The sequence below is a fragment of the Mesoplodon bidens genome, assembly GCF_964165515.1.
Source record: "Mesoplodon bidens genome assembly, chromosome: 15".
Lineage (NCBI taxonomy): Eukaryota > Metazoa > Chordata > Mammalia > Artiodactyla > Ziphiidae > Mesoplodon > Mesoplodon bidens.
Genome location: NC_138171.1, coordinates 33,357,011 through 33,383,888, shown reverse-complemented (window position 1 = coordinate 33,383,888; position 26,878 = coordinate 33,357,011). Strand labels below are relative to the sequence as shown.

Below are 26,878 nucleotides of genomic sequence, written 5' to 3'. Positions count from 1 at the left end.
CACTATAGGCTCAGCTGCGAACAGTATTTGTAGTCATAAAAATATGAACGCTGAATGCTGATTTAACCAAAAAGTGTAAATAACGAAGCTGAGGAGGGGGAAAGTGTGTACGTGTGTAAGTATATAAATCCTCTTCTTCCATAGCAGAAATTCAGTACCTACTGAAACCAAGAAATAGCGGTTCCACCCTGTTCTTTAGCAACATGGCTAAAAGAGCTGGCGGGCAATGCCCAGGGGAGCAGAGAGTAGGGATGAAGTAGAACAGGATGGGACAGGGGCTCCCTAAGCTATTTTTATTATAAGCCCTGGAACACTTTCAATTTAAAAAATATCTACATGTACTAATTGATGCAAATAGAGAGGAGATGGGGAGGAGAATAGAAAAGAGAGGGCCAAGGGGGTGGGAACAACATTTAAGGGATGGGGATGGGACAAAGAAACAGGGTCAAACAGGAAACAGGACGCTGTAGAGGCAGATGGAGACAAGGGTGTATGGATGGCAGAGGAGGAAAGCATTTTTTAAAGTGTCTTGGAAAGAAATATGGTGATTAGTAGCAAAAGAACCATAAGAATGGTTCACTTTTTTTTTTAACTACTCCTGAGAACTTATACTAATAAAGTTATTCAAAAGTAGAATAAAGCTATGCGGGAAAATATATACATTAAATTGTCATCTTTTATACGTGAACTGACAGAGAGGGTCCAGGAGAAAATATGGAAGCTACTGCTGCTGCTGACTGAGCCCTGGAGGGAAGCAAGAGATGAGGAAGGATGGGATGAAGGGCATCAATCAAGGAGGTGGTCTTAAAGAGCTGAGAGAGGGCTTCCCTGGTGGCGCAGTGGTTGAGAGTCCACCTGCCGATGCAGGGCCCACGGGTTCGTGCCCCGGTCCGGGAAGATCCCACATGCCGCAGAGCGGCTGGGCCCGTGAGCCACAGCTGCTGAGCCTGCGCGTCCGGAGCCTGTGCTCCGCAACGGGAGAGGCCACAGCAGTGAGAGGCCCGCGTACCGCAAAAAACAAACAAAAAAAAGAGCTGAGAGAAAGAGGAGGAAAATGACGTGTCTACGACACCACATATTTTTCTTGACACCTGCCTGTGACTCTTCAAAGTACACACAAACTATCTGCTCGCGAGCACTCTTCTTGGGATCCACAGCGTCCAGCAGACTCTAGACATGGTCCACGCCTCCACAAAAGCATTTATTTAATCACAGTGTTTAAGTATTTTTCATGTTCACAAGCGAATGTTTACAAGTTTACGATTACATTTCTTTCAGGTCAGAAATATTTTTAAATCACCTTTAATTAAATAGTGCAAATCACTTCATAGGTGGAAGTTGTTCTTACAAATTAAAAAAAATAAATATGAATGTGGTTTTGTGAGCCTAATTATGGAAGTTATCACGTTTCCTAATTCAATAAGGAATTATCTATAGTACTTCAAGAATCAAGTATATCATAAATATTTTTAAATTTAACTCAGGACTTTCAGATAATAAATAGAAATAAATATCCAAAGGAAAAATAACTGGAATCAGTCTATGCGTGTGCATCACATTAATAAAAGTTTTCCTGAAAGTATGAGGCAGTGAACCGGAGAACAGGGTGGACTGGATGTCAGGTCCCCTCAACCCAGAATGAAGTCAGCCTCTGACAGGCTGTACGGGATTGAATTTACTGCTTCACGTCTCTGGGCCTCAGTTCCCTCACTTGTAAACTGGCATTCCAGCTCTAAAGTTCTATACAGAAGGATTATAATTCCAAAATTGCATGAGTTCTCCAAGTGCCTCTACAGTGAAAATTGGTAATCGATCTTTTATTGAAATTATTTTTTTTAAAGCAAACAAAGTTAAGTTACAGACTTCTGGACTGCACTGCAGCATCAGGCCTCTGGTGGAGTGTTCCCAGGGGACTATTTTGGTAAGTCTGTTATTTTTCAGTGCCTCACCTGCAATCAGTGTCCGGGTGTTGCATTTTAATAACAGTCTGAAGTCAGAGACAAGTGGGGCTCTGCGCCTGGAACCTGCAGCCTGCATCCTTGGAAAGTAACGCTTGCTGCTGACACAGAACCATTCTAGGGAGGCACACTGCCAGGTAGCACCAGGAAGAGGAATTTTTTTTCCTTCTGAAAGGAGCGCAGGTTGAACTTATTGAGGGTTCTGAGGAAGAATCTGCAGCGTGAAAAACACACTAAACTTAAATTCAGAGGCTAATCTGAGAGGTAACCAGTGGATCACAACCTTCGGTTTTGCAATAAGCTGAAACTACAGAATTTTACAATTACTGGTTGGTTAGAGTAGATATTTTAAATGTGCAAAATGACTGCAAACTCATCCTCCTCTGTCTTCTAAGTCCAAAATGTCTTAGAGGTTTACTTGCCATAATTAAAGGCTGCAGTTATATCATATCAAACTCAAGCCTCCTGTTCAGTGTATCAAAAAGGGGAAAAAGACACTTTCAGGATGGACTTTGAACACGGACCTCAAGGAGAAAAAAAAAAAAAACACGAGTTCTTAAAAATTAAATTCTGGACTTCCCTGGTGGTCCAGTGGTTAAAAATCTGCCTTCCAATGCAGGTGACGCAGACTCGATCCCTGGTTGGGGGACTAAGATCCCACATGCCGTGGGGCAACTAAGCCTGTGCACCACAACTAGAGAGCCCACGTGCAGCAACTACTGGGCCCACGCGCTCTGGAGCTTACACACCACAACTAGAGAGAAGCCCGTGCACTGAAACTAGAGAAGCCAGTGCACTGCAACGAAAGATCCCACGTGCTGCAACAAAGATCCCGCGTGCTGCAACTAAGACCCGACGCAGCCAAATAAATTATTAAAAATTTAAAAAAATAAAAAATAAAAATTAAATTCTAGTGGTTTCACTTTAGGATAAGAGCAACTTCTCTCTCCAAAATCACTATCCTAGATTCTTAGAATGAAATTCTTTTCTCCTATGCAAGGCATATGTATTGCCCAAAAAACCCCAACAAAAAACGAAAACAGAGTCCAGAATTATCTGTACTAGTGTGTGGGCCTATGATGTTTGATTTATTGATTGATTGATTGTTGCGTTGGGTCTTCAGTGCTGCACGCGGGCTTTCTCCAGTTGCAGCGACTAGGGGCTACTCTTCGTTGCAGTGCACGGACTTCTCATTGCGGTGGCTTCTCTCGTTGCAGAGCATGGGCTCTAGGTGTGAGGGCTTCAGTAGTTGTGGCATGCGGGCTCAGTAGTTGTGGCTCGCGGGCTCTAGAGCGCAGACTCAGTAGCTGTGGCGCACGGGCTTAGTTGCTCCGCAGCATGTGGGATCTTCCTGGACCAGGGCTCAAACCCGTGTCCCCTGCATTGGCAGGCGGATCCTTAACCACTGCGCCACCAGGGAAGTCCCAGGCCTATGACGTTCTTAATCAAACCCAACTGATTATATAATCATCACATTGTAGCAGTTTCAGAGAGAGATAGTTTGCTTTCTTTAACTTGTCATAAAAATATTTTGTACACATCAATACACCCACAGCAAATACATCAAATTACGTCAACTAGCTTTAAAAAAAGTACCTGTTGAAAAATACAAAATGGGCTACAAACCCAAGGCTATGCCAAAATAAACCAGTTTAGAAAAACTTTTTTATAGCAAAATGTTAACAACATGGTATTATACTAGAAAAAAATAACCCTGCAAGTTCTTGTACAGGTCAAGAATCAGGGACTCTCACAAAGCATGCACCTCTGTCACCTGGAGAACTAAGAATGTCATGAGTTATACCTGCTCAAGTTTAGTTTCCTTGCTGGTCTGAGCTGCAGTGGGCAGAACCCTGGCAGGCCAGGGCAGGAACATCTACACCATGAGGTTCACAGCTCACAGTACTGGCATCTGACTGTCAGGCTACCAGCTCACAATTCTTTTTTACTGATTATTTATACAGGAGATATATAAAATGTAAAGAGGTTATTATTTATACTGACTCCCAGAGAAGGGGCTAAAGTTACAAAAAAAACAAAATGAAACAAAGAAATAGTCTTTGGAGCGGTTAAGTGCTGTAAGTGTGTTCTACCCTGTTTAAATTCCTTTGTGGTTATAGCACACATACTTTGCACAGGAGGTTTCTTCAGAATGATACTCACGTATGGTGGTCAGGAGCAGAGAGCACTTCAGATTTTAGGTGTTGACATTAATCTTTTAATTTTAAATTGTTCTTTCCTTCCTTGAGTCTCACTAGCTCCACAAGTCAACAGATTTCTATTAAATAACTGATATTATTTTGTCTCTAGTAGGAGACAAAATATTTTGTGTCTCGGGATTGGAGAAATCGCCTGAAAAGTACTACAAATGCAGATTTCTGGGCCAACATCCAGAATTCCGACTGAGCTGGTTTGTTTGGGGGCCCCCAAACCTGCATTTCTACAAGTACCTGAGTGATCTTGATGCAAATGATCCTGTTTTATAAAAACATCTTTAATTTTTCCTGAAACAATTTCAGCTGAACTTGATACCGTGGCTCGGATTTATATCAAAACAGTGGGGGCCACTGGGCCAGTGGGAAAGGTACACGTGAACAAGATTCACCATAAATTCAAAATTGCTGATGCCGGGTGACGGGCACATGAGGGTTCATTATATTAATTATTCTACTTTTGTGTATGTTTGAAATTTTCCATAATAAAAAATGAAAAGAGGGGCTTCCCTGGTGGCGCAGTGGTTGAGAGTCTGCCTGCCGATGCAGGGGACAAGGGTTCGTGCCCCGGTCTGGGAGGATCCCACATGTCGCGGAGCGGCTGGGCCCGTGAGCCATGGCCACTGAGCCTGCACGTCCGGAGCCTGTGCTCCGCAATGGGAGAGGCCACAGCGGTGAGAGGCCCACGTACCGCAAAAAAAAAAAAAAAAAATTAAAAGAAACAAAAAGCTCCGTAAAAAAATCACAGCAAGTCTACAGCCCCCTGTACTTTCCAAGAGACTTGCCATTGGACATTTTATCTGAACTTTCACCAATTAAAGGAGTTGCCTATGATCCCTTTCAACAATTTCCAAAGCTGATAGGCCCCCTGAAATAATTCTAACTAGATCCTTAAGCTTACAAGGTTTCCCTCCTATTCTTAGAGATTAGGCTGCTCTTGGAGAGAGTCAATAAAATCTTTCAAACATCCATTACTCTGAAAATAAAAATAACATCTTGCCAATACCACTCTACCACAAGTGTGGGATGTGTAGTATTTACGATGGTATTAATAGGCGGTTAAAAGGTGGTCAAGTGACAGGGTCAAATGCACACAGGGTCCGTCCAAGTTGTCTGTCTCTTAGAGGCCCTTTGTCCCTCCAAAATCTCTCACTCGTTCTCTCTCTTTTCCCAACACCTGGGATTAGATACAGGAAGCAGAGGATCAAATCCCTATAATATGGGACCTAATGAAACTTAAAAGCTTTTGCACAGCAAAGGAAAACATAAACAAGACAAAAAGACAACCCTCAGAATGGGAGAAAATATTTGCAAAGGAAGCAACTGACAAAGAGTTAATCTCCAAAATTTACAAGCAGTTCATGCAGTTCAATATCAAAAATACAAACAACCCAATCCAAAAATGGGCAGAAGACCTAAACAGACATTTTTCCAAAAAAGATATACAGACTGCCAACAAACACATGAAAGAATGCTCAACATCATTAATCATTAGAGAAATGTAAATCAAAACCACAATGAGGTATCACCTCACACCAGTCAGAATGGCCATCATCAAAAAATCTACAAACAATAAATGCTGGAAAGGGTGTGCAGCAAAGGGAACCCTCTTGCACTGCTGGTGGGAATGTAAATTGATATAGCCACTATGGAGAACAGTATGGAGGTTCCTTAAAGAACTAAAAATAGAACTACCATATGACCCAGCAATCCCACTACTGGGCATATACCCTGAGAAAACTATAATTCAAAAGGAGTCATGTACCACAATGATCATTGCAACACTATTTACAATAGCCAGGACATGGAAGCAACCTAAATGTCCATCAACAGGTGAATGGATAAAGAAGATGTGGCACACATATACAATGGAATATTACTCTGACAAAAAAAGAAACGAAATTGAGTTATTTGTAGTGAGGTGGATGGACCTAGAGTCTGTCATACAGAGTGAAGTAAGTCAGAAAGAGAAAAACAAATACCGTATGCTAACACATATTTATGAATCTAAAAAAAAATGGTTCTGAAGAACCTAGGGGCAGGACAGGAATAAAGACGCAGACGTAGAGAATGGACTTGAGGACACGGGGAGTGGGAAGCGTAAGCTGGGACGAAGTGAGAGAGTAGCATGGACATATATACACTGCCAAATGTAAAATAGCTAGTGGGAAGCAGCCACATAGCACAGGGAGATCAGCTCCGTGCTTTGTGACCACCTAGAGGGGTGGGAGGGAGACGCAAGAGGGAGGAGATATGGGGATATATGTATATGTATAGCTGATTCACTTTGTTATAAAGCAGAAACTAACACACCATTTTAAAGCAATTACACTCCAATAAAGATGTTAAAATAAAAACAAACAAACAAAGAAGAAAAACCCTATTATAAATGTGCCAGTAGCAGCAAGCAAATCCAGTGCCCAGATATCGGTTTCTAATATCACTCTCCAATAAAAGGAAGCCGCGTGAGACATGGCTGATCCTAGGGCTGGAGCAGGGAATATACAAGGTGAGCCTATAGCATCTTATAGCACCAGAAAACAAGGAAGTGCTTAAAAAAAAAAAAAAAAGAAAAAAAGATGGACATATGTCTACAGGACACAGGAGCCAACTGAAAGGGCTCCCAGGGGCCCATTTAAGCAGCAAAATAAATAACAGTATTGAATTATAACCCAAAGTGTAAAATCAATATCCATGTGTCCCTACTGATATAAATAATTGAGTAAGGAAGTAAGTGGGGAAGAACAGTTAAATATCCTGTACAGAATCCCAGGTAATTTCTACCTCAAGGAGGTGGCACGGAACTCATCACCACTAAGTGCGGGCTGTGCATACGCGCAGCACAGAGAAGGGAGGAAAGAGTAACCTGACAGTGGAGAAGGCTGACACACCGCACCTCGGCCAGAGGATCAAGGGACTAGTAGTCTTGAAAGCACGGACCCTTGACATGATGTGATGAGAACAGCATTTCAACTCTGTGGTCTTCCTCCCCAAAACACAGAATCCCAGCCTAATAGCTAGAAAAACATCAAACACGCACCAGCTGAGGGATATTCTACAAAACTCCTGACCAGGACTCCTCAAGATGTCAGGATCATCAAAAACAGGGAACAGACTGGAGGGGCCCAAGGAGCCATGTCAACCAGACACACTGTGGGATCCTGAACCAGAAAAAGGATGTCAGGGAAACACTGACACAATGTGAGTGAAGTCTGCACGTTGGTTAGTAACAATGTATGAGTACCGGCTATCGGTCGTTACCAACATCAAAAGGGAAAACTGGGCAAAGGATACATAGGAGCTCTTTGTACCAGCTTTGCAACTTTCCCATAAATCTACATTTGTTCTAAAAGAAAAAGTTGATGGCTAAAAATAAAACAACTATCCATGGCCTCATTCCAGGTGAAGGGCTGGGGCTGGATGAAGGTGAAGTTCGCAGGACAATGACAGGGTCTAAGCTGACACCCCCTCCTTTTAACACACGCATGCTCTGGAGTTCTGGTCTGGTGAACTCAGTTCTCCAGCACCACCTCTCTCATACTTCAGCATCACCCACAAACTTCAAAACCACGCAAACACGAGAAATACCGAGGCGATGAGACACAGAGCTTACAATCCAGGTGAAGAGACAGGACTTAAAGCAACAGGTGGTATTTGCTAAGTGCAAGCGGTAGGCCGGTACAACAAATGCAAACCTTTTTTGATGGCGCAACCCACCAGTAAATTTTCTTCATAGTCCTTCCATTTCATGTAAATTTATTTACAAGTCATACAAGTGCATTAGTGTACCAATACAGTCTATCCCTCAAAAGTCACATAAGTCAAAATTTTTTAAGGGCGAAATGAAAATTAATTAGAAAGTTCCCATGTTTTCATGCTGCATCCCCTGGAACGTCTTGTCCCACAAGGAAACACTCTAAGAGTTCATCAGGGGTGGCAATCGCCAAGCCTGGGCAAGGAGAAAGGTCTTAGTAGGGAAACTAGGGCTGCAAAGAGGCTAAAAAAAAAAAGACAAAGAAGGAGATGACAGCACTTAAAAGATACAAGGGGAAGAGTCAGGCGACTGCAAACAGAATACGAAGCACTGGAAGATGGAACTCTGCACAGGGTATTCTGCAAACTATGAGCAGATCAATTTAGCTGTTAAGAAAGTGCCATGAGAGGGGGAGAGCGGAGGCTGGGACAGCAGAAACTCAGTTGCCATGACCTCCCTGCCCAAAGCTTCCCAAACTGGGGTCAGATGCCAGGTGCCCAGAGCTACTCCAGCTGCACCATAGCACCTGTGTGGCACATCTGTTTCAGGTGATGGGAATTTAAGCCTTTTAAAACAAACATATAATGTAGTAAAATGCAAAATCTGCCAAGCTGTTAAAAATAAAATGTTAGGTTTACCACCACCCCTCTGAAGCCCCAGGAAGGCAGAAGAGAGTACAAAGTGCTCTTTTGCAGTCAGGGTGGAGGGCAGTGGGTGGGGGGCAGAGGCTTTCAGAGAAGTAAAGGCGCTCACCGTGTTGTGTCTCAGGCACCTGCGACATTCGGCATCAGCTGTTCTCATGTTGCCCACTTGAATCACAATAAAGTCCAATGAAATCTGGAATCTCTGCCCTGGGCTAACCTTTGCACAAAACCTTCTTTTGAAATATTGAGGTTATTTTTCTGATATGCCTGTTCTTTGTGGCAAATAACTGTAATGCCCAGGCATGATTCCAAATCAGTCATTTACTACAACTTAAAAATACTTCACTCCAACATTTTGCTCTGACACAGGTTTTGCCACATCTCCTCAGCTTTCTTACAGTGTCTTCATATGGGGATTCACAGAAAAGGCAGGAATTCGAATCTAAAAACCACCCCAGATACAGTAGTTTGTTTTAGACCAGGAACGTTTCTCCAGCTTCTCCTTTCTATAATATTTTTTCCTCGTGTCTGAGTAATAAATAAAAATTTCAAAGAGTGAAGCACCGCTAGAGGACTGCAAAAATACATAATTTTAAAAGAGAGAGAGAGAGAGAAAGCAAGTCTGTCACATTTGTCTCTCCGAATGACATTTTCTAAGGGGAAGCCTCAGCCCTGTGCTGGTCCTACCACAGTCTGGGTGAACGGGCTGCCTTCAGGGACGCTTTCTGCGAGTACACAATTTTGTTTGGGATCAACCAAACTTAGATTGCCTGTGGTTCCTTTAAGTAAATTAAAATCAGCAATTGTTCACATGCAAGAGCTTTCGTCATCTCGATGTTCAGAAACAGGTTTATTATATAAAAGCAGACTAATCCAGATCATCTTAAAATTTTCTAGCATAATTCCCCAAGACTATGAATTTCAAGGAGTAGGGCTTCCCTGGTGGCGCAGTGGTTGAGGGTCCGCCTGCCAACGCAGGGGACGCGGGTTCGTGCCCCGGTCTCGGGGGATCCCACATGCCACGGAGTGGCTGGGCCTGTGAGCCATGGCCGCTGAGCCTACGCGTCCGGAGCCTGTGCTCCGCAACGGGAGAGGCCACAATAGTGAGAGGCCCGCATACCGCAAAAAAAAAGAAGTAACACTACCAGTATATACATCATACTTCAATAAGCCAGATTTCTCTCTAAAGGATCTTCACCCATCATATAATTTGCTATTTTGAGAAACAAAGATTTTTTTACATCCATAAGTTCTAGGCATTCCATGATACGCAGTTACCACGGTGACTTCCTTCTTTGAAGCCATACCAGCCACCATTAGTCAATTCTAGGATAACCCACCAAATTTACAAAGAAATCTTTGTAAAAGAAGCAACGAAGGAATCTATGTTGCCAAGGGCCAAACCCGTAGCAGACATGGCTATCACGTGACAGCAACCCCTTAGGTAAATATTATCATCATCCTTTTTTAATAGTTGAATTCTAAGAAGCTTGGAGAGGTCAAGTGACTGGGCAAGGTCTTAAAAACTTTAAAGTGGCAGAGGAAGGCCTCACACCCAGACTAACTCCAAAGTCCAAGCTCTGGCCACAACGCCTGCTCCTCCTGTGACTGGTTCATGAATTTTACTCTCAACTGAGCTGAAAAGGTGGATTCTTTTTATATGTCCACCTACAAGGACTTTTTTGAGGACTAGTCTGTTTAACAGTTTCAGAACCCTGGCTAGCCCCTACATGACATTTACATTACAAAGTGTTTTTCATCATATGTACAGCTGTTCTAAGTGACACAGCCCACAGGAGCACAGAGGGCCCAAGGACTCTAAATTTCAAGAGAATTGTGTGAACAGTCAGCACATCGATATCAGCAAAACTGTAGAGATCTGATAACTTCGATGCTGATCAGCTACAAAGTTGATGGACAGATTTCCTATTACTATGCAAATGAACATATTTAGTTAACCCCAAAATATCACCAACTGAAAGCAATTAACAGCATTCCCAGTCTAAATCAGATCTCAGGCCTTAGAGCCATATATCCTGACAAGAATTTGCATGGAAAGCTCTCAGAAGCTGTTAAAATAAACACAAAAATTCACACTTTAGAAAGCACTTCCTTTACTTCAGAAATCTTTTTCAAGATACAAGCCTGTTTGCTTAATCTAAAACAAAAGCCCCGGTTTCACAAGCTGCTGTTTAATCAGTAGCTGAGTCCCACCGGCTTCACAGACTTCCGTGAGGTCCTTTATCTGGAACTGCTAAAAGCTTCCTCTGTACTCTGTGACCTAATATGCCACAGAACAATAGAAGTGAGTTTCCTTGTCTCACCACTATCCTAATATTAATAACAAGTTGTGGACTTAGACGAATGCCTTCACGCATACAACATCTTTCTTTATGATGTGAATTCTGAGAATCTTACAAAAGGCACATAAATATTTGCCAAGAGAAGAAAGGTCTGATAACTATGATCTGGAGAAAAAGAATTTCTTAACTGTAATCTTAGTTTGGTAACTGAACTGTGTGTGAAACAGTGGACTTCCTCCCTTTACGTAGGCTTCCTAAGTGAGGACCAGGATCTCAGTCTATATAACAAGGGCCCTTGCAGATATACAGATTCTCAGGAAAAGATACCCCCCACCCAGGGAGGACATAAGGGACTCTCAGAGTGATAAAGAGATTCTCCCCCCCCCAAATTCAACCTAGAAATGCCTTCTTGCCTGATGGGCAAAGGCAATCCACATATTTACAAAGCTTATTATGACTGAATGGGTAAATATCTTTTTTCAACTTTAGAACCTAGAAATGATTTTGAATGACAAAGAAACGTAGGATAAATGAACTTCGATTTAAATGCTTAATTTCAGTTAACTGTCTCACTTCCTCATGCAAACAGGCTGGCAAAGGATACAATTCAAATATTTTTTCCAACCTACTGTTGATAAGCCATGCTTTCTCCAAGGCAGTATTAACCAGTTTGAACTTTAAGCAGAATAAGGCCAAGGAGGCAAAGACCATATACAATGGATCTACTCTGAATTTGAAAATGGCCAGCTCTCCCTTTGTTAAGGAGTACAGGCCCCCAGATAATCAAAAGCTTTGATAGTTGTTTTCAATGTTTAACTGCTCTTTTATCTACTATGTATGTTCCAGAGGGGTTCCTCTTTCTTAAGCAGCGAACTCACTTATCAGGATTAGCTCAAAGGTTTCTTTACTCTTCTTGGTCAAGAATCTACCCCCATTACCAGGATTAACAATCTCTTCTGAATGGAAATAAAAACTCCCCAATCTATGTGTGATTGTGCATCTTTTCCACATAATTTAACCATAGCAGGTACTTGTCATCCATAGGCCACAAGTCTCACCATACACCCTCCAAGCAATAGAACATGAGGGAAAATCTACAAAAGCTGCTACAAGTCACCGAATAGTTCTTTACATTTTTTTAATGCCAAGATTTAATATTTGTATTTATGGATTCGTTTTCTTGATTGCTTTGTTTTACATACAACACTCCAACAAAAACTTCAATTTTTTGATTCATACCTCCATGAAATAGTAAAAGAAGGGAATAAACACATTAAGAGGTTTATAGGGACTTCCCCAGCGGTCCAGTGGTTAAGACTCCACGCTTCCACTGCAGGGGGCACGGGTTCAATCCCTGGTCGGGGAACTAAGATCCCGCATGCCTCACGGTTCAGCCAAAAAAAAAAAAGGTTTATAAGCAGCCACATTTCCAAAGTTTCCTAAATAGAATCTGTTTTACAAAATATGTAAAACTTCGATTAAGAGCAAAGTCATTCTGGAAACTTCTTGAATCCCTTTCACATATGTAATCTTTATCCACTATCCTATTCTAATGTTAATTTTCAATTTCACTATGAATATGTTTCAATATCAACATCGACACTTCTCCCTACAGTCTTTTATAATTTCCCAGGTACTTTCTGTGACTCTTACCTGGGCTGCCTATACATTCCTCATAATATTCACTCTTCTTATCTATCAGGTCAGAAAACAGAATTCACCTTACACATATTTGATCTAAGGCAGTGGCAGAAATTTAGCGATACACTACATGGTACAATGATAACAGTTTATACCCAACTAAAGGGCACTCAATGACATAACCGGGTGTGTCTCTGGAAACAATTATATTTAGCTTCCACTGTAGATGTGTTTGAAAAATATGTCTTTACTAGGGACAGTACCTTCCACATTCTGTACCCAACTAACATCATTCTAAAATAACTCTTGACCTCAAGAGTATTCTAAACAGCTAATAAGAGACCTGAAGTGGTAAAGCAGAAAAATCACACAGCTAGGGGAATCTAAGACCTGGGTTTAAGTTGTGGCTCCTCCTAAAATTTAGCTGTGTCACCTTGGGTAGGTCATTTGACCCCCAGGGCCTCACTATCTTCAACTGCAAAATGAAAGAAATTGGACTAAATTTTCTTTAAGGTCTTTCCCATCTCTAAAATTCTATGATTTTATGAAACTTCAGTCTCCCCTCATTTCAAAGATAAGCAACAGATGATAATGGCAAATTAGCCTAGATTATTTTTTTCCTTAAAAAAAAATTATCCAACTTGAGATGCTTTCCTGGACTGAAGTTTTATCTGAGAAAGTAAACCACAAACGAAAACGATGGGGAGAAAAAAAGAAAATCACACACTGACGTAGCTAAAATAGAAACTTCAATCACCCTTGGGCCATTTTGTCAATAGTTATTCAAAGGCTGCTACTCTAATTACTGGCTTCCTAAAGTAGAGATATTTATAGAGTGGTTTCCTTCTCATCCCCAGAGATTCAATCTGAATAAAACGCACAGCGTCTAAAATCAATTTACAACTTCAGAACAAGTTACAGGGAGCGAAGGAAACTGCACAGCTCTCCAAGTCATTTGCATTTAAGTATGATTAGGGCTAAGAAACGGTTCTTATTATAAGATGTGAGAAAAGCACAGGAGGCAGGTGACATCTGGAAAAGGGAGCAGAACTGCCAGCAAGGGATGTAGGCTAAGGACCTTCAGGCAACAGGTTCAGAGCCGGTGCTGCAGTCTACCCCGGGAGGGGTCGGTCGCTGCCGCCCCGCTCGCAGTCCTCCCCAGACTCATCCGCATCGCCTCGCCCCCGCTTCGGCCCTCGAAAGGCAGCCCGCTCCCCGCCCCCCAACACGTCCCTGCTGCAAAATCTCCCTAATCACTCGCTTCCCCGGGCCTCCCGCCCCGGCAGGCCCTCCGATTCCTCGGCGCCGAGGCCGGTCCGGGCCTGCAGCCTCCTTCCCAGTCACCCCCCGTCGCAGCGGCCCCGCAGCCCGGTCCCCTCAGCCCCGTCCCTGCCTCGGGCCCGCTCACCTGCACCTGTTTGCGGAAGTGGCGCGGCCCCGGCACTGCCGGCGGCCAGGAGCAGCAGCAGCAACGGCGGGGGCCCCGGCATCTCGCCCACGGCGCGGCCCCGGAGACTGCCTCTCGGGTTGCCTTCCGTCCGTCCGTCCGTCAGTCGGTTCTGCCTCCCTCCGCTGCCTCAGCGGCACCCGCGCCGGCTGCTCCTGAGCACACGTCGTTTCGGCCAAACCTCAGCCCAGATCCTGGTCCGCACCCACCGCTCCAACCACAGAAACACCATCCTTCCTGCCCGCCCGCCTGCGCCGCCGCCGCCGCCTCTCAACAGAAGCAACGGCAGCAGCTCTGCGGAGCCGCGAGCCAGTGCAGCCGCGCTCCCACCGCCATGATGGGCTGCGTCATGTGACGTAGAGGGGGGGGCGGGACGCCGTGATAGACAGCCCATCCCGCCAATCGCCAGCTCCACACCCGCCTGGGAGGCCCCGCCCATCACCCTGGCTGAGGGAGGGTGGCCGCCGGTGCGCCCCCTGCAGACCAAGAAGTGCGTGAGCAGCAGGTGATGCCAGCAATTATTTTACAATTTTTTAAAAAGGGAAGTATAAAGAAGACAATGAAAAGCATCCAGAATCCATTCTGAATTTTTTTCTCAGTATTTCAAAACGTGTAACAATAGGCCTGTTTTGTCTTCTGCCTTTTTTACTTGCAACAGACGTTTAAGACTCTTCTTAGGTTGACCTATCAGCCACCAAGGAGCTTTGGGCTTTTTTATTTCAATTCAACAAGAATAGAATACCTCTGCCCTCGCACCCACTAATTCAGTTCCTGACCTCAAGCTGTTCCTCTTGGCAAGAATGCCCTTCCTGTCCTTTCTTGGCCACCTGGCACACTCCCTTTCCACCGTTGAGACTCACCTGAAGAATGATGTCATCTAAGATGGCCTCTCCCAACCTCAGGAGAAATGACTAGCAACTCCTAGTGCCCCTCCCTGGCCCTGGGCAGACTGCTATCCCAGCTGCCATCTTTTATTGTTCCTGTGACTATAAGCTCCCTAAGGACAGGAACTGTGCATGTGTCCTCTGGGGGTGGCTCCAGTAGGAATTCTCCAAAGCAATGGTGCCTGGTCCTGGGTGCCCGCCTCTTCCCACCAAGTGACAAGACTCAGCCAACACATGAGGAGAGCATCCTTCTGCAGAAAGGGTAGAGAAAAAAATACTTTCCAGGTAGAAGTGACAATGATCAGAAGCCTGGAGGCTGGGAAAATGCTGGGCTCTTCCGGAGAATGCACTCATAGTCCAGTTTGTGCATGAGAGGGACTGTTTTGAATCTTATCAGGTGGGGCAGCACGGGGGAGCCTCCCCAATTCTCCTGACTCCTCAAATGTCCATCCCAAATGCCAGCTCTCTGTGGGGGGCTAACCCCGTGTGGACACATGGACCATGCCCAGGGGATATTTGTTGAATGATTAAGGCAAGCCAATAAACACCTAAGTAAACAAATAGCTGGAATGTGGAAGTGCTGGGTTAAAGTGTATATGGCTGTCTACTGATCTCTGTGTGGGAAAGGAAAGGAAGGCAAAGGTCTGGAAAAGAGCCACAATCACCCTGTTGTGCTTCTCCTTGGATCAGGAAGCTCCGGACTTTGAGTTTGAGAATGCCAGGGAATGCTCACAGTTTCCCGTGGGGAGTCACTGGATTTGTGTGCAGCAGTGCCGGCCCAACCAAAGCCCTGACTCATAATCCTTGTGGCTGTTAATCATAATTAAAGTGAGCTCCAACGACCACATGTCAGACCACAATCCCAAAGCAGGTTTTGTTATTATTCGACCAGCTGAAAAGTTTTTTAAAAAACTTCTTTCCTTTCCACTTCACAGAGCAAGGGTTAAGGTGCACATTCCTCAGACGGTGTCTAATGGAAACCTTTAACCTACCACCTACCTCACTGCTCACATCTTTGCCCAGTACTTCTCTTGAAGACTTCCAGTTAGAGAATTTATAAAGCAAATAAGAACCTGTTTGCTTTGTTTAGTTTCCTCTAGGAATCAGAAAACAACCTTTGGCACAATTTGGGATTAGATCCCTAAGACGAGAAGCAATATCTTTCAGTGTTTCTATAGCTGTTCTCACCTGTGCTCGGCCTTTTCCAATTTTTCTTGCATGCCAAGCCATCACTTGGATGATTCTACAGGCATTGTCTGTCCTGCCAGCAAGCTCTGGCTGAGGGCTGGATTCAAGGGATATGGATTCAGTTTAGTACTGGATGAGCATGCATCTCTGAGGATCTGGCACTCAGCGAGTACCCTAAATGTTTGCAGGGCTGAGCTGGATCAAATGGGTGCATCTGTGAGGGTCCTGTCAGTGGTATACTGGAGCCAGCTCGTACCAGCTTGTGAAAGCCAATTGTTAAATCTTCAGGAATTTTGCATGCCAGTTGTTAGACACAGCCACTGTTGAAAATTAATTTATATAAACTTGCAATTAAATAAATTATATTAAAAACAAAAGTAATAAGGAGAAGCATTTTCAGAATGGAAAGCAATGAGAAGACTAGCAAAAATTGTCAAAATCAACTTCTTCAGAACTCTAGAAATTAGCCAAAGGTTTGCAACAACACAAGGAGCATTTATTAAAGAAAAATGTCTGACCTCAGTAAGAACTGTGAGCTTTGTGGTGTTTTCACTTGCTGTAGCCACATTCTTCTCTCCCATCTCTGTGGTAGTCTTGAAAAACATCAGCCTCACAACCATGGTAGCTGTGAAAATAAACAGCCTAGCTAAGCTACTGGAGGGGGCAGAACAGGTTTGGAGCTCTCCCGAAAGCTGCATCCCCAGAAAACTATCACTATTTGACCTGTCAGGCAGCTCCCTAGAAAGGCATCATTCTCAGGATTTGTCTTTATTTGACAGGATTCAGAACTCCCTTAGTGCAAACAGCACTACCCACAGTTTGTTGAAAACAATCAGTGGCAACTGTTTAACATCGCAGCTGCCTGAGCCAGTGACACCAGATGGCTGATAGAAAATGTAAAAGAAAAATTGAGGAAATGAGGTGACAATGGGCAGCTGATTTGGAAAATAGTCTGACAGTTCCTCAAAATGTTAAGCGTAGAGTCACCATATGACCCAACAATTCTACTCCTAGATATACACCTAATATAATTGAAGACATATGTCCACATCAAACATTGTCCACCGACATTCATAGCAGCATTATTTATAATAGCCAAAAGGTGGAAACTATGCAATGTCCATCAACTGATAAATGGATTAACGAAATATGGTATATCCTTGTAATGGAATATTATTCAGCAATAAAACAGAGTGAAGTACTGATACATGTTACAACACAGATGAAACTCAGTGAGACCAATCAACACAGATGAACCTCAGCGTTATGCTCAGTGAAAAGAGCCAGTCACGAAAGGTATATTGTATGATTCCATTTTTATGAAATGTCCAGATTAAGTAAATCCATAGAGACAGAAATTAGGTTAGTGGTTGCCTAGGGCCAAGGGAAGAAATGGGGAGTGACTACTAATAGGTATGGGGTTTCTTTGGGGGGTGTTGGAAATATTCTAAAATTAAATAATGGTGATCATTGCACAACTCCGTGAATATACTAAGATCCATTTTAAGGGAGTGAATTTTGTGGTTTGTGAATTATATCTCAAAGTTATTATTAAAAAGCAAAGGTTATAAATGCTAAAAAGTCAATTATTTTGCTACATTTACTGTTATCTATGCTTTGAGGTGATTTACATCTGTTGTAGCTATATAGTATAGCGGAAATGCTATATAATACTGTACTACTGCACAACTCTTGCCAACTCTGACTCCAGTGATATCATGTCTATAGCTTGAGTATTTACACCATGGAAATTGGCAAACATTACTAATCAAGGCTCTTTTCCTCCCAGAGAGCCACTTGTTATGTGCACTAGTGGTCTTGCCATAGGGCACCCTCCATAGGGTTTCTATGACTGGCGCTTGCTGACTTGAATCCTTTTTTGTGGTTGCATTACTTTAATTCAGCTTTGAGCAAATAAAGAGACCATGCAGCTTGGAAATCACCTCTTCCTAGTTCTCTGTCAATGAAACAAAAGCCACACACCTCATCTTCAACTTGCCTTCTAAGTGCCTTTGTATGAAGTCCTCACCTTCTGCTGCCTTCTAGATCCTCTGTCTAAAGCTGACTGAGTCAAGGACAGCTCACCAGATGTGGTGGCCTTTCAGAGCCCTGAGCCACCACCCATTTATGGAGGTGGGGCCCCAATATGGTAAAAATGAATGAGTAAACAATGTTATCCCCAAGATAATTACAGGATTTATAAAAGTACTCAACAGACAGTGAGATTCAGGAATGGAATACCACTTTAAAATCACATTATTAGCATATTTTTCCCAAACTCATCAAGGTGAATGCCTTCATTTGGAAGTGAGTTTTACTTAACCATGACTTACAAATCATTTTCTATATCTCAGGTACTGCTCTAAGTATTTTATGATAACTCTTTAAACTTTATCTAATTTTAGGATATTTTCATCATCCCTAAAAGAAGCTCTGCACTCATTTGCTGTGACTCCCCATCACACCCCTCCTTCTAGTCCTTGGAAACCACAAATCTACTTTTTGTCTCTATGGATTTACTAATCTGGACATTTCCTATAAATGGCATCATTCATTATGTGGCTTTTTGTGACTGGTGTAAGCTATTGACATTCCCATTTTACAGATGAGGAAACAGAAACGGGGGGGTTAAGTACTTTAGCCAAGGTCACATAGCTAGTAAGTGGCAGAGGCAGGATCCAAACTCAGGCAGCCTGGCTCCAGAGTCCTTGCGAGTCTCAAAATCAAAACTGAATAATGTCAAAAGCAAACATTGAAGGACTTTTGTGAATATGAGCTGTGAACCAAATTGCCCTATGTGTGCCCCTCAGGTGAGAGGCCCTATTAGGGGTTGCCTCCTGGCGGGGCCAGAGGTAGGGATGGGGGAAGAGAGGAGGTGGGGAAACAAATACTACCCTGAAGGCAATAGTTGCTCAAGAAAATAAATCTGTTGCGAAAGACAGATTCTCCTCCTGGGATGAACACTTGGGTCTTTTCTCTCTTTGGCCTGCCCAGAAGCTGAATTCCTTCCCATATTGAGAAACCCCCATGATATGAATCTTGGTAGTAGGAAGGTCACCTCCCACTATGAAGACTATGGACCAGGCATGCCCTCTGGGGCCCCAGCAGCCAGGGTATAGCACATCTTTCCAGGTCCAAGGTGATGCTGGCAGCTGCGTCATCCTGGCACACAGTTCCATTCTGCCCAGCCCGCTTGGTGGCTGCCCAGCCCCGTTGGTGGCTGCTCATGTCCTGAACCCAAGCCCAGCTCTTCTGTGGCTGTCCACTGCTCTCCAGCCACTTCTCAGCCCCGTGCAACCTCTCAGAGCATCAGAAGATCCTTGAAACCAACGCTCAGCTACTTCAATCTTCTGCAAGGATTCTTGGTGGCTCCCTCCCGTAGGTCCAGCCAGCACCCTCGGGGCTGCCCCTGAGTCAGACCCTCAGGTATTCACCGAGCATCAGCTGCAGTCAGTCACTGCACTGGGCAGAGAACATGATGGACACCTCTGCTTGTTGCCTCCCTTGGTGACCCGTCCCTGTCACTGTCTGACCCCCTACTCAACATCATCATTCCCCAGAGCAGTTTTCACTCTCTGTGCTTAGGCTTGTCGCCTGTTGCCCTCTGCTGGAACAGAAGTCCCATGTAGGGACCCCTACCTGTTGAGTTCTCGGCTGCATCCCCACTGCTAGAAGGTGCCCGGCGCCAGTTGGATCTCCGTCCACCACTGTTGAATGGCTGTGGGTTTGTGGCGTGTCAGGACCCAGGTGGGCTGATGTCTGTGTGTCTGGCCAATGCACCACCTCAGTCTGCAGGGTGAGCCAGAGGCGGGGCCACATGTACATCCACTCTCCTCTGGAACCTTCTCCAGGAAAATCTGGTGCAGACTTAGCCCTCTTATCCTCATTCAGCCAGACACAGGGTTTTACTGTAACTCCTTCCGCGTCTCTCCACGCCCACTGTGCTCCCACCTGAGCACTAATGCCCAGCTGGGTCCCCGGCTGAGCCCGCAGTCACTGTGTCACTCTCCCTCTCTCCCATCTGCCCCAGTCCGCCTTCTGCAGTGTCTTCTTCCTAGATGAAGGTCTACGCGTCAGTCCTCTTCCGAAAGGCATCAGTGGCACTTGTCCACCAAGAGCCTCCCACTGGACTGGCCAGCAGGCCTTCCTCAGCCTCCGCTGGCCTCTCCTCCTGCCCTGCCTCTCTTCCACTCCCACCGACCCCTCACCTCAGAGGTGTTCCCTCCATCTAAAAGGCCCTTCCTTCTTGCTGTTGATGCAGCCTGGGTTGCTCTCCACACCCCTCTCCTGACTGCTTCCCCAGTGTCTGTGGACCGAGGGCTTCTCCAGGGCAGGGCGTGTGTACTGCTCACATCTGCTCCTTACCCGTCATTCACTTGTGAATGTCAACAAACTTTGGAGGCGGCTGTGATGTGTCGGGCCAGGTTGAGGCACCAGAGTGAACAAGAAGATGAGGCCCCTGCTCTCAGGAGGTGGTGTCCCAGGACAGGGAGCGCCAAGGCTGCTTTGGGAATCCCCTCCTGACTCAGCTTCCCTTGCCCCAAACCTGTAAAACTGAGGCTGATGTACAGGGGTGAGCACCTGCATCAGCCCCTCCAGGCCAGCCTGTGCTGGGGGAGTTTCACCAGGGGGAGGCTGGTACGTGGGCACAGGGTGGCTGGGCAGGTCGGGCGGGTGCCTCGCCCGGACCCATCAGCCAATGTACACCATTCTCTGGCTCTTCCTCGGCACTAGGAAGCGAGGGCTGGGAGCTTCCGAGCGGAGGGACTCCTAGGGAGGCTCCCCCAGCAGTGCCACCCTGACCCATCCGAGGTGCCCTTGGTGCCCCAGGGCGGGCAGCAGAAGCAGGAAGTTTCCTTATTCTTTCTGTCTGTCTACCCCCGAATGTCGGGGAAACAAAGCCTTCATGGGACCCCAAAGACGAGGACAAGTAAGAAATCGACTCCGCCAGAACCCAACTGGCCAGAACCTGGGGCCAAAGTCACCCAGATGAACCACAGGCCGCTGTTTGCAGTTGGTGCCTGATCCTGCCTGCGCTCCTTTTCGGGCCCAGCACCCAGGAGGAAGCCTCGGGTCACCAGTGCCACCCTCACCCCCACCTCGGCTGCCGGAGCCCAAGCCAGGGAGGCCCAGGTGACTTCCTGCACCTCCCCGCGCCCCACCTGCTTGAGCCTGAAGCTGTTTAGGGCGGTTCCAACATCTGCCAACAGGCTGGGCCTGAACGTGTGGCTCCTCTGTTGCTCAGTGAATTTATTACTTACTAGCAGAGGGAGGTGTGGCCGTTTTTTAAATTGCCAGATTTGATTAAAACAGGTCTCTTCAGGCTTCCCTGGTGGTGCAGTGGTTGAGAGTCCGCCTGCCGATGCAGGGGACACGGGTTCGTGCCCCGGTCCGGGAAGATCCCACATGCCGCGGAGCGGCTGGGCCCTTGAGCCAGGGCCGCTGAGCCTGCGCGTCCGGAGCCTGTGCTCCGCAAGGAGAGAGGCCGCAGCAGTGAGAGGCCCGCGTACCGCAAAAAACAAAACAAAACAGGTCTTTTCGCTGCTCTTTGCACATCTGGGTTGTAACCATAAACCACAGTTCTTCCGGGGGGCAAGTGTGTCCCTCTCTCTGATTCCAGGGACAGACAAGCCAGATTCTGCTCAGGATGCTCAGACAGGAGCTGTGTCCTGGGTGACACACAGGCATTTCTGGTGCGTTACTTCATTACGTTGCAGAATGACCCTCTGGGGTCGGAGCTGTGCCCATTTTACAGGTGCGGGCATTGGGGCATCTTAATTTTCCCTGAGGATGATGAGGCTGTGGGGTGATGTTGGGTCAGCAGCAGGAAGGGCTCATAGGGGGGCTGACCTTCCGCCATGGGCTTCACTTGGGTCCAAGGCCATAGTCTCCCTCCTCACACTTGTTTCCTCTTGGGGGAGATGGGCCATGTCCCAGCTGCTCACCTTTCCTCATGAAGGGTGAGGCTGCCATCTGTGGACAGGTAAGGCTCGTGCCAGGCTGGGTGGGCTGGCAGAGACCCCGAGGAAGGACGGGGCAGAGGGGACCTGGGCATCAGGGACCAACACCAGGTCTGTCCTAGGTCTTGAGAGGACAAAATACCTCCAGCAGCTCTTCAGCTGGACACGGGGCTTTCCTGCTCCTGGGACTGTCAGGCGTGGGTGTGAGGGATGTCTCCGGGCATCCCTGGACCCAGCCTTCGTCCTCCTCTGCTTGTGTTGTGTTTATGTGTGTCGTGCTCAGCCACGCCCCAGATTCCTTTGAGAACAAGCACCTGTGACTTTCTTCTTATCAAGATAGCTATGGAGCCGAAGCCATGGAAGCTAATGATTCCCGTGGGGAAAACCAATTGCAAACTCCTTTGCCCTCCAAGAAAGCATTTCAAAGAAAAGACCTGAAGCCTCCTGAGCCATTTAAATCCAGGCTGGTGAAAGAGCTGGAGGTGAGACGGGGCGAGGCGGGGGAGGCTGAATGCAGAGGGTGCCCTGGCTGATGAGAGGCCTGACCAGAGAACCAGGGTCCAACGGGGCTGGCTGTTGGGTACCCAGAAGGGTCTGATGACCTCACACAGGCCCCGAGCACAAAAACTCCAATGAGGAGGCATAAATAGTGGAAAATCACATCGCAGTAAGGCTGGATGAGAAAGAGAAGTGTGAGGCAAGAGAGAGAGAGAGTCCATACAGGGGACAGAGGCCAAAAGGCCTTAAAAGGCAAGAAGGGGGTCAAGACCAGAGTGACCACGTTAACAAGGGAAAATGCCATGTTGCCATGTTAAGTTAAAGGAGGTAGCATAATCCCATGTTCATATTCATATGCATATCATACATATTCATAAGGACTAGACGGAAATCACCAAAACACCAGAATAATAACATGCTTATGTCTGAAAGATAGAACTGTGGATGTTTCCATTTTTTCCTTCCTTCCGTTATTTATTTATTCTTTTCTTTTCTTTTTTTTGGTATTTTCTCACTTTTCTGTAATGAGCCTGAATTATTTTATAGGGAAAAGGGCAGATTGTTTTCTTTGTGTGTTTATTTTTGTTTTTAAGCTGGTGGATTTTTACAGACTCGACTCTGTGATATTCTGTCAAGGACAGAAACTTGGTCACCAGCATTGCTTCCCAAGTAGAGAATAGTGAAGAATTTTTAAAATATGCTTTCCGTAGAGGAAAATATTCCAGATGACAATAAAATGATAATATCCATTTCTAAACATTTATATTCATGGCGTGAGGGCACCGCTGCTCCTGGCCGAGCCAGTCCGCATTTTATTTTACACCTTGGGCTCTACTTGCTTGATTATGTACTGTTATCCTCACCAACTCGCTGAATCTGCTGCTTGCTGGGAGGTGTTAAAAAAAGCCCTTTTTTGGAGAGATAATTGAATCGGCTGAGGGCAGTGGAGTGTTTTATTTTTGGTGGGGTGTTTGGCTATGTTCCAGGTACTCTCTTTAAATCTGACCTGAAAGATTGTTGCTGTCTGGTGATGACGGGTAGCTTTTCCATTTGGCTCTTCTGCATTGTTTCTGTGCGAGGTACAGACGCATGGAGTTGAAATTCTATTTGTCATGTCTTTATTCAAATCTGGGTATGTGTGTCTATGTTCAGAAGGAAGCTGGAGTCATGAGCTGGCTTGTCTGGGGACAAGACATCCTTTGTGGATTTTGGAATATCTAAGCAGAAATCGGCACCTTTCCACGAGTCAGGTTTGAGGGCTCAGGGGGTGGGTGCTATCTCCTTTACGCGAGAACAGGGAAGGGTTGACTGGTTATTTTTCTCTGTATTGATTACAATTATTTATGGACTGAGTGAGTTGATGGGATGTTTTGGCAATAGGTTATTTGGCTTTAGTCCTGCTAGTGAGATCCAGCAGAGAGAGTCTTTGAAGACACTGGGCTCTGAGCAAGCAAACGTTTTCAAATTATTATTATGGTAAAATATATGACATAAAATGCAACACTTTATTTTTAAGTGTACATTAGGTACATTCACATCGTTGTGCAGCCATCACCACCATCCGTCTTCAGAACCTTTTTTTTTTTTTTTTTTTTTTTGCGGTACGCGGGCCTCTCACTGTTGTGGCCTCTCCCGTTGCAGAGCACAGGCTCCGGATGCACAGGCTAAGCGGCCATGGCTCACGGGCCCAGCCGCTCTGCGGCATGTGGGATCTTCCCGGACCGGGGCACGAACCCGTGTCCCCTGCATCGGCAGGCGGACTCCCAACCACTGCGTCACCAGGGAAGCCCCAGAACCTTTTCATCTTCCCAAACTGAAACTGTCCCCACTAAATAACACCCCTCCCCCTCCCCCAGCCCCTGGCTACTACCATTCTACTTTCTGTCTCCATGAATTTGACTCTCCTAAGTGCCTCATATAAGTGGAATCATGTACTATTTGTCCTTTTGTGACTGTCTTCTTTCACTGAACATAATGTCCTCAAGTCTGGTCCACGTTGTAGCAGGTGTCCATTTCCTTCCTTTTTAAGGCTGAATAATACTCCATTGTAAGGATAGACCACTCATCTGTTGGTGGACACTTAGGTTGTTTCCACCCTTTTGGCTCTTGTGAATAATGCTGCTAGGAACGTGGGTGTGCAAATAACTGCTCGTGTCCCTGCTTTCAATTCTTTGGGGTGTATATATACCCAGAAGTGGAATTGCTGAGCAAGCAGGCATTTTAATAGAAAAGGAGACGAGGCCAATTGGAAAGTCTTCTGGCTCCGGGTCCTTGGGGTTAATAACACCTGCATCCCGGAGGGACCCCAGGAAGTTTAGAAAATGCAGCAGCATTGAGGCCCAGAACATCAGTTTGGGCTGGAAGGGTCTTCAGAAGCATGGAGCCCAAAGCTCTCTTTGTGGATGAAGAATCTGCATTGAGTTCAGGTCTTACAGTGAGACAGTTCCTCTGTCCTGGTCATGAAGCCTGAGCCCTTCTCCTCTTAGGGATAAAGAAGAGAAAGCCGAAACTCCAGAGTAGGAGTTGTAGGGGGAATTTTCTGCTGGATCAGGAGTTACTTGTGCCCAGTAAGAGCTCGCCACACATGCATTCACTTCTCCTGAGGACGGAGGTGAATTTCAAGAGGCACCACACAGATTGAATTACATCCAAAGTGACAGGCAAAGCATTAAAAAGTGTGGCTGATTAAATCCTAGGGGTAAGCCCCTGTCCATCAGAGATCCCCTCCACACAGACATAAATCAGAGGCTCCGTGCAGCGAAAAGCCCTCTGAGATTCTGGTTTGGCAACAGCTGTGGAAAATGCCAGAGATGGGTGCAGTGGCCTTTTGTCCTTCTTTCTGCCTCCCAGTGCCAGCCACGGGAGGCTGCCAATCATTTTCCCAGCCTCCTTTGAAGCTAGGGCCCTGCCATGTGACTGTATTCCACCAGTCAGATGCATGGGTGCCTAGTCAAGAGGCTAGAAACAGGAGCAGGCATATCCACTTTGAAGCAGGGAGGGAATCAAAGGGAATGTTATTCTAACGGGGTTCCCATCTAAACCTATTCTGTAGTGTGCTTGGGGCTTGTTTCTGGTGGTGTAGACTCCAAGCCAGGTTCTCCAGCCTTTCTGGAGATTGTGAGTTACTTAGCACCCTTTAACACATCTCTTTTCTGTTCAAAGCAGCTAGAATTAGTTTCTTTGGTTACAACTAAGAACCCAGGCTGATTCATCAGATTACTGGTTATCAGTTAGAATTAGGTTCAGCTGTGAATATCCACGACTCCCAAATAAGAGAGCCTTAAACAAGACAAAAGTGTATTCCTTTCTCATTTAAAAGTCTGGGCCAACAGTCCTGGCAGCACGAAGGCCCCAGATGTCCTGGCTCCTTTCAGCTTCCTGCTCTGCCATCCCTAGGGTGTGGTCCCATCCTCATGGTCCAAGGTGGCAACTGGAATTCCAGCCATCATATTCACATTCCAGATTACAAAATGGAAGAAAGGACAAAGAAGGGGCAAAGAGTTTGTCACAGCTACCTTTCAGGGAAGGTTACTGGAAACTTAAAACTCATTAGCCATTCTGGAATTCAATAGTGGTGATGGTTGTACAACTTTGTTAATGACACTGAAAATCACTGAAATTCCCTTTAAAAAGGGTGCATGTTATGGTACATGAATTATATTTCAATTAAAAAAAAAACTTTTGGCCTTTCTCACTTTCTGAGATGGCCCACACTCTGTCTGTGGAATGTGTTTCTCTCTAAATAAATCCACTTTAAAAAAAAAAAACTTTTACTTGCTGTTCAGCATCTTCTCCATTGTCCCATTGGTATATAAGATAATGCTAAAAGAATTTCCTTGAATGAAGTTTTACAGAAGGCAGCTTGCCTTCTAATCTATGCACCTTTGGGATTTTAGAAGAAATTTTATTCTTTACTGTAAAAAGGAACTGCTGTAAGAGTTGGAAACTTTGTACCTGTGTACATATATATTTTGGCAATAAAGCAGCATGGGCTGAGAATGCACTGAAAAAAAAAAACTCATTGGTCAGAACTTAGACACATAGCCATACCTAGCTGCAAGGGAAGCTGGGAAATGTAGGCTTTTTTCTAGGTGGCTGTGTGGCCAGCTAAGAATTGGGGCTTTCATTTACTGGGGAATTAAGGAACAGCAGATATGGTGGAGAGTTGGCAGTCTTTGTCAGAGTAAAGGGACACAGAAGAGGGTATTCAAACACTTAGAAGGTTGAGGTCTTATCCTTTAGCATTCCCACGCTAGTCAGAGTCCTGGAATTGGTGTCTTTGTTTTCACAAAGGCACATCCCCCTGGTTTCTTATGACCAAGCCCCAGTTAACTCAGAGTGGTTAATTTTAGCGTCCCAGACCCTGGCTGGAGAATACAGCCCCAAGT

At 45.4% G+C, this 26,878-nt stretch overlaps 1 protein-coding gene across 2 annotated transcripts in view; it reads right to left on the bottom strand.

Moving 5' to 3' along the window:
* LMTK2 (lemur tyrosine kinase 2) overlaps positions 1 to 14,297 on the bottom strand; it is a 79,610-nt gene extending 65,313 nt beyond the window's left edge. Inside the window, exon 1 of one of the 2 annotated variants that reach the window (XM_081255498.1) lies at positions 13,922 to 14,297. In XM_081255498.1, coding sequence (XP_081111624.1) covers positions 13,922 to 14,003 — 82 coding nt within the window. In that variant the 5' untranslated portion in view covers positions 14,004 to 14,297. The remainder of the gene's footprint in view (positions 1 to 13,921) is intronic. The other variant, XM_081255499.1, reaches the window with a different exon arrangement.
* Between the last annotated feature and the right edge of the window lie 12,581 nt (positions 14,298 to 26,878).